General features: G+C 32.2%; 1 protein-coding gene across 1 annotated transcript; it reads left to right on the top strand.

Moving 5' to 3' along the window:
* Positions 1–503: 503 nt before the first annotated feature.
* On the top strand, positions 504–1,066 carry LOC131599733 (uncharacterized). The gene has a single exon (XM_058872006.1). The coding sequence runs from the start codon at positions 558–560 to the stop codon at positions 852–854; it is 297 nt and encodes a 98-aa protein (XP_058727989.1). The 5' UTR covers positions 504–557; the 3' UTR covers positions 855–1,066.
* The last annotated feature ends 7,312 nt before the right edge of the window (positions 1,067–8,378 follow it).

Genomic DNA, 8,378 nt, shown 5'->3' with positions numbered 1-8,378 from the left:
CAATAACAAAGTATAATAGGGAATTAGGGAAGAGAATAAGAACACAAGAATTGGTTATAACTGCTATTCTTTCACTTTCTCTTAAATCAAGATTACAAGTTTACAAGATTAACAAATAACCTCTCTCACCCTAAATTAGGATTTGCAGCTTAGCAATGATGAGAGACTAGTATGCTATTTATAATAAAACCTAACATACTAACTAATGGGCTTTTTCAGCAAGGCCCATTACACAAGCCAACTTAGTAAACAAGCTAACTTAACAAATTAGGGTTTAAACACTAAAACCTAATTTAACATGCTAACAACCCTAGCATCTTTGACATCTGCATGCTAGACCCATCTTCGACTACAGCATGCACACTTCGACACCAGCATGTGAACAATCCTTCGACTTCATGCTTAACTCTGTCGAACTGTCGAACCAAGAAGCTACCCTTCGACAATACTAGAGTTCAATCCAATATCTCACATAAGGTTTTAGTTGCAACATTAACACCATCCAAACACAAAAAAAAAAAAATATCTAATAGCAATATTTAAGCAAGGTAATAAGAATGTCATCTCGTGTGATCAAGAAACTCATCGCCATGCTTGAGGCTGAAGAAGCCGAAGCGGCGAAATCCAACAACCATGGTACTGCAAACGCATTTAACAACCATGGCGGCGGGGACCAAAATTTCTCCGGTGCCAAAATCAACGCCGGTTCAAATTCCGGGGACCGAGAGAATCACAACACCACCAACAATCATGGTGACCGCACCGTATATAACAGTGGTACTTTCCATGGTAATGGCAATGGAGGGTATACTGAGGGTAACTTCAATGCATCCACAACAAACATTAACAAATAGTTATATAGTATTTGTTATCATAAATATGCTATATGCAAGTGATAATGAAGTTGAAGATATATATATTTTCGATGGTTTATGGTTTGTATGTTGCTGTATAGGAGATTAAAAATAAACGCACTAGTGTGCTATGATAATTCTCCTTATGTTTGATTATTATATATAGTTACTATACAGGTTATATAATAAATGATAATTGATCTTTATATTTATTTCATTTTGTTTTTATGTTATGAGGCAAATATGGTTCCTAAAGTTACCTTAATATATATTTCATTTGGAATGAAATATATATTGGATAATTCTATCTTTGACAAGGCTCAGTTCAACTAGTATTATGACTAACTTGTAAGAGTCTTCGTGCATATAAAAATGACAAACTTGTCAAAGGAAACAAAAGTGTAAGCCATAGGCCCATGATTGGAAGGTGATATTTTCACTAAAAAAAGAATTGACTTGACTTTGAATAATAGAAATATTTCCAATACTTGTGAATCTTGTCTTGAACAACTAAGTTTTATATCAGTTTCTCAATTTATATATTTGATCATGCTTGTGCTTTATTGCATAAAATACATGTCAAAAATTGATCTTTAGATCAAAATTAGATAGTCTTGTAATCCACAATATATATATATATATATATATATATATATATATATATATATATATATATATATATATATATATATATATATATATATATATATATATATATATATATATATATATATATATATATATATATATATATATATATATATATATATATATATATATATATATATATATATATAAAAGGCTGAATCCATTCACACCAGATCCAAGTATAAAAGACTTACACCAAATCTTAACGGTAAATATAATTCAATTAAAGAGTCTTATAAATAGTCTATTATTTAGGAGAAAGAATAGGTCATTTGTGAGAATTGGATGGAACTCTAGTGTGTCGAAGGGTAATTTCTGATTCGACAGAGATTGTGTCGAAGACCTACATATTGTAGTCGAAGTGTGGTCTAGTATGTGGGTGTTGAAATGCTAGGGTTGTTAGTATTTCGAATTGGACATGTTTGTAATGTCCAATTGTTTAAGTTAACTTGTACCCTAAGGTGGCTTGTAATAGGTATTTGTGAAAAAATCTATTAGTTAAGTATGTTATGATTTATTATAAATAGCATACTAGTCTCTCATCAGTGCACATTGCAAATCCTAATTTAGGGTGAAAGGGTTATTTGTTATTCTTGTAACTTGTAAACTTGTTAAAAAGAGAAAGGAAAGAATAACAGTTATAACCAATCCTTACTGTTCTTCTTGTTTATCATCTTTTCAACTCTTGTGTGTTTCTTGATCACAAAGAAACAGTTTATACTTTGTTCATCCAACATCCTTTTCACGCCACCATTTTTTTATTTTTTAACTTATTTAATATGATAGTTTATCAATTCTTTTAATGGTTGAGATTTGGTGTAAGTCTAAAAGACTTACACCTGGTGTTAACGGATCCTGCCTATATATAGGATAGGATCAAATGACACCAAGGTGTCAAAGTTTAATTTGACACTAAATCTCGACCGTTAAAAAAATAGATCAAACGATCATATAAATAGCCTATTTTTTAGACAAAAAAAAATATGCGACATTAATTTTTTTATTATTTAATTTAATTTAATATGACCGTTGGATTAATTTTTTTAACGGTTGAGATTTTGTGTCAAATTAAACTATAACGCCTTGGTGTCATTTGATCCTATCCTCTCTCCCTCTCTCTCTCTCTATATATATATATATATATATATATATATATATATATATATATATATATATATATATATATAACTTAAATTAAAAAAAAATATTACCATGACACTTAGCTTTTCCTAGAAATGGGTAGCAATACTTATCTACAATGCACGACTAATGCGGATAGGGATGAACTTATTCATGATGGATATATTCTCCTAAACTTTTTCACATCATAACGAGTCCTACTTGTTTGGTGTTTAGAATAAATTATCAAACCATATCCTCAATTGAACAAATAGCACTTTATGCTTTCCCTTACGAGTAGGATTGAAGTTGTTTGGAGGGGGGATTTTTAAGGACTAAATTAATATTTTAATATTTATTTGATATTTTAAAAATTTCAAAGAATATTATTTCATATTATTATTTCACAATTCAATCATATCTTGTTTTTTTTTTATAAATTTTTTACGAGTTATTTATAAAAAGCAATTTTCTCTTTCGGTAAAAAAATCTTTATTCCAAACAAAATACGATCCAAAAACAATCAAAGGCAGATGACAAACTTCAAATTAATCTAGCTAATATTAAGATTCAGGTAAGAATAGGTTGGCGATCACTCACTCTCCGAATTGTTAACTTTTTCTATCATAATCTTCTCAGCATTGATGATGTCTCTAATAAAGTCCAAACGTATGTAAGTATCTCTTGTGCCGAGTCCTCGTAACTCCTCAATCACATTTCTTAAACATATGGTTTCCTAAAAAAAAAACTTTAGTTAAAGCAAACTACTCTTAAAGTGTAATTCCTTGTGTCAAAGCAGGATGTTGCTTGACACAAGGTGTGTCGAAAAGTTTAGTCTGTCGGACTGTATGTAGTTGTCGAAGTATTGTAACCAGGTTGCTACACACATATTTGATTTATGTCTAAAATAAGTATTTTGAACTTTTATGTTTTGAACTATGGTTTTGGAAAGCAATCTAAAATTATAAATAGAGGGAGTAACTCTTATTTTATAACAAATTGAGTATTCACAGAATTTGCAGTTGCAAGTGAATAAGAGATTTTCCACAAATTGTGGACAGAGGAAACTCTGCAGAAAATCATCATCTTCTTACCTTTTATTTTTGTAAACCCTAATCCTTTTCTTTCCAAATTTTCTTTCTTGTTTTCTTCATTGTCATTGTGTAGCAATAAGGAATTACTCAAAGGTTTGAGTTTAATTCCAACATCTAGTATCAGAGCCTGGCTAAGCGATTCTTGGGAGAAAATCAAGATGGTGATGAATCACCCAAACAGACATTTTCCAACGAGTCTTCCAATTCTAAAAGTAGATCACTATGAGAATTGGTGCAAGAAGATGAAGATTGTTTTCTGTTATTAAGATCTTTGGGATGTTGTGAAAGAAGTAACACCGCATGTAGACAACACAACTGATGAAGAAAAGGCTCCGCACAAAAAATTCAAGAAGAAGAAGAATTATAGAGTTGTCTTTATAATTCATCAATGTCTGAGCCCAGATAATTTTGAAAAAGTTAGTGATCTAGAAATTGCAAAAGCAGTCTGGGAGATTCTTGAAAAATCTTTTGGAGGTGCAGAAAAGGTGAAAGAGGTGAGGTTACAAAATCCATTGAGATATTATCTCACTTCCACTCAGAAATGGATAACGGTTGCATCAAACCAGACGGTTTCTTATGTTCAATCTTCGACTTCTGACAAGTCAAACAAGAATACACAAACTCCAAAATCCTTCTTCATACCTTGCCACCAAAATAACTTTCTCAAATCTTGATACATCTTAGTAGCTCCAGGATGAATACTCAAACCACTTCGATGCCCTTCATCCAAAATCCTCTTCTTTAAATCCGATACATCCGAAATACAAACTCTATCACGACATCTCATGACACCGTTCTCATCAATCCAAAAACCACCACCTTTCCTTTGATTGATCAATGTCATTCTATCAACCAAAGTCAAATTCGATTTCTGACCTTCTCGAATCTCATCAAGAATATCACAAGTGAGCTTTAACATACCAAGTTTAACACCAGAAGAAGTCTCTTCACAAATCAAACTCAAATCTCGAAATTGTTCCAACAATTCAAACTCTCGCATCATTAACATCGACATATGCAAAGATTTCCTACTCAATGCGTCGGCTACAATATTCGCTTTTCCAATATGGTAATTCAAACCAAAGTCATAAACCTTCAAGAATTCCATTCATCTTCTTTACCTCATGTTTAACTCTTTTTGATCAAACAAATACCTCAAACTCTTGTAGTCACTATACACGTCAAATCTCGACCCAAACAAATAATGCCTCCAAAGTTTTAAAACAAACACAACTACGGCCAACTCTAAATCATGTGTCAGATAATTTTTCTCATGAACTTTAAGTTGCCTTGAAGCATAAGCTACTACTTGTCGATTCTGCATCAACATACGTCCTAAACCCATCAAAGAAGCATCACAATACACAACAAACGGTTCTGACTGATCTGGCAAAATCAAAATAGGAGCGGTTGTCAACCTTCTCTTAAGCTCTTTAAAATTAGCTTCACATTTCGAAGTCCAAATAAAAGTCTGACCTTCCCTAGTTAATTGCGTCAATGGTAAGGATAACTTAGAAAATCCTTCAATGATCTTCCGGTAATAACCAGCCAAACCAAGGAAACTTCTAATCTCAGAAACAGATTTCGGAGCTTCCAATTGAGATATAGCCTCAATATTAAACAGATGAACAAAAATACCTCCACTCGAAATCACATGCCCAAGGAAACTCACTTCCTTCAACCAAAACTTGCACTTAAAAAGCTTAGCATACAACAGCTTTGTTGCATCCCAATATTTGACCATTGAGATCCCACCATATTTCCAAATATTAGGATCATCATTATCATCATGCATATATCATTTATTAACCCTAAAATACAAAAAATTGTTGTTTGTTACTTGTGTCTTAAGACAGGAGACTGATCAAGAGGAGGCTGAGCAAATTAGGGTTTTGAGGCACACAAGGAAGTTAAACATTATTCTATGTTCCAAGGGTTCTCCCATCAATATCTAAGTCCAAGGATAGCCCAATTCAAGATCAACAACTCTCAAGATCACCTGAGGCCCCAAATTAGGGTTTTGACCTAATTCAACTAGAAGGTTGACTTTTAATCAGGACATGGCTCCAATACTCAAACCATGATTCAAAGGCATCCAAATTAACATTATAATTCATCCACATCATTCATTTGAAGAGGAGGCCTTGATTCATATGGAATCCATAAAACTGCAACTCATTTGGAAAAGTTAATTGTGCGGGTTAACCTTTGACTTTTGAGAAAAATGGTCAACCATGAACTTTTAAGGATTAAAATCATCATCATATGACTATTGAAGACATTTGACCAAGATAAATCAAGAAAATTCATCAAGAATCAAAAATTCAACAAAAGTCAAAATTAGGGTTTTTAAGTGATTTTGACCTTATTTTGTGAACTTCAAATTTTTCCTACATACTCAAAAATCTCCCAAAATGAAAGTTGTAGATCTTAATCAAACAAAAAACTTTGTTTACTCATGGTTTCATCAAAAATGATTATTTTGAGAGATATGGAATTTTGAAGATTATGTTAAAAAAACTTAGGGAAATTTTAAGTGTTTTCACTTAGATTTTTCTTAACTTTGTGGCCATTTTTCTCCATGATTCCAAAAGAGTTTGAGAAAAATTTTAACAAGTGACTTGAAGTATGTAGTAAGGGCTTTCCAAAGATATCAATAGCATGAAAATCCATGGCTTGAGCTAAGAGATATGATTTTGCAAAGAAGGCTCAATGAACACTTGAAAAATGAAGATGAACATGAAGAACAAGTTTGAATTTGGTTCAAGTCTGAAAGAATCTTCAAAGTACAACCCCTCTAACTTGTTTAATAGGTCATAATAAGAATATTACACACTATTTTGGGATATGATCCAAGTGCTTAAGCCATTAACCATTGAATCATTCCATTTCAAGCATAAAGTTCACACTTCCATTTTGAAAAAAGAGGCTTTAATCCAACCACTCTTGCATTGAGCCTCTAAACATGTTTCTTCTAAATCAAAAGCACTTAAAACCTCACAGGAAACCTCTCCATACTCAGAAATAAGTCATGGAAGCATGCTTGAAGTTGTACCTTGCTCTTGGAACTCCAATTTTCACATAACTTCATGAATAAGCAATGTGGTACAAGTATCACATGTGAACTCCAAACGCTGAGTTTTTTCCCTCCACAAACCCTAAATTGTGCCTATAAATAGAGGGTATCACTCCCTTGATCAAACACACAAGAAATCTCAAAGTCACTCTTCATTCCAAAATCCATCTTTTTGTGTCATTTGCATTCTCATAGCAAATTTTAGTTAGAGAAGTTCTGGTAGAAAACCAACCTTTCTAACAACTTCCATACATTATTTGGAAGCTGTTGATCACCTCCAAATACTTCCTAAAAACCCTTAGCCAAAAATCACTCTTTTTTTTTTTGACAAAAAGCCAAAAATCACTCTTAAACCTCCATTAAAGAGCCACAAAGAGCCTTATCCTTCCAAACTTCATTCCATAAGCTCACTAGCCAAACTAATCATTCAAACATATTCTATATACCATATAAAAGCTGACCAGATCATTGATTCACATTTGGAACACTTAGAATACATTATTGCATTTTAACTTTTTTTATCTTGTACGTGCAATCGAGTTACAGGTTCCAGAGGTTTTGAGGAGCAATTAAGCATTCATTTAGGTTCCCTACAATACAAGAAAGCTATCTAGTTCAAGAAAGAGCTTCTGTAACACTCCCAGGTTCAGATTGATCTTCACTTTCAGAGGTATATAACTCAAACTCGAGCTCTAGCATTTAAGCATCAAACTTTGTGAAATTCGTTACCATTCTACTTAGAATCATGTAGGAAATAAAAGCCCTTGGGTCTTGGGGCTCAATTGTGTGTATCCAGAATTTAATTTGAAAATTTATTTTTATGATTCATAAGAGTTCTTCAGAAATCCATGAGTTAGGGTTAAAACTAATTGTTGCTAATCATATGGTTGGATTCGTATTCAAAAATGGATCAAAATGCACTTTTAATTTATTGAATTTGATCAAATTTAGAGGAAGTTTGAAAATCGACCACGAAGGTTGTTCTTCTTGCTTCACGAAGAAGATGAAGATGCTGAGTGTGTTTGAATTTAAATTCAAGCGTGCGCTTTTTATAATATATTAAATGGCTTGTGTTTCTTAAATGAACTCATCCTTTAGTTCAGTTGGAAAGTGTGTTTGTGTGAAGCGTGTCTATATGGTATGGGGTTGGAATCCCCCTCGCCCATACCACCTTTTTTGCTTTTATTTTTTATGTGTTTTAACCACTTGTTTTGCCTTATCTTGGACTGATTGTGTCTTCTGACTGGTCCAAGCGCATGGCCCAGTGGCTATTGTTTTGAGAAATGAGTTAGGTGGCGTGAGTTCAAGCCCTAGTAGCAACAAAACCTCTTTTTTTACAACTAATTTATTTTAGTTTTAGTCCAACTTTGAAAAATCATAAAAAATAGAAAAATCAATCTTTTTGACTTGTTCTTTTTTGTGTAGTTTATTTAACTTGTGAATTTTCATATCATGTTTAAAAAATCAAAAATATTTAATATTTTATCATTTAAAAATTAAATAAAAAACATGTCTTTTGTGTATTAAAAAATCAACAAAAATCTCTTTTTCTATTGATTATCTTCAAATTGACTTTGTATCTTTTTG

Source organism: Vicia villosa, linkage group LG4 (genome assembly GCF_029867415.1).
Source record: "Vicia villosa cultivar HV-30 ecotype Madison, WI linkage group LG4, Vvil1.0, whole genome shotgun sequence".
Taxonomy (NCBI): Eukaryota; Viridiplantae; Streptophyta; class Magnoliopsida; order Fabales; family Fabaceae; genus Vicia; species Vicia villosa.
Note: the sequence above shows the minus strand (reverse complement) of the source record. Positions and strands in the feature narration are given on the sequence as shown.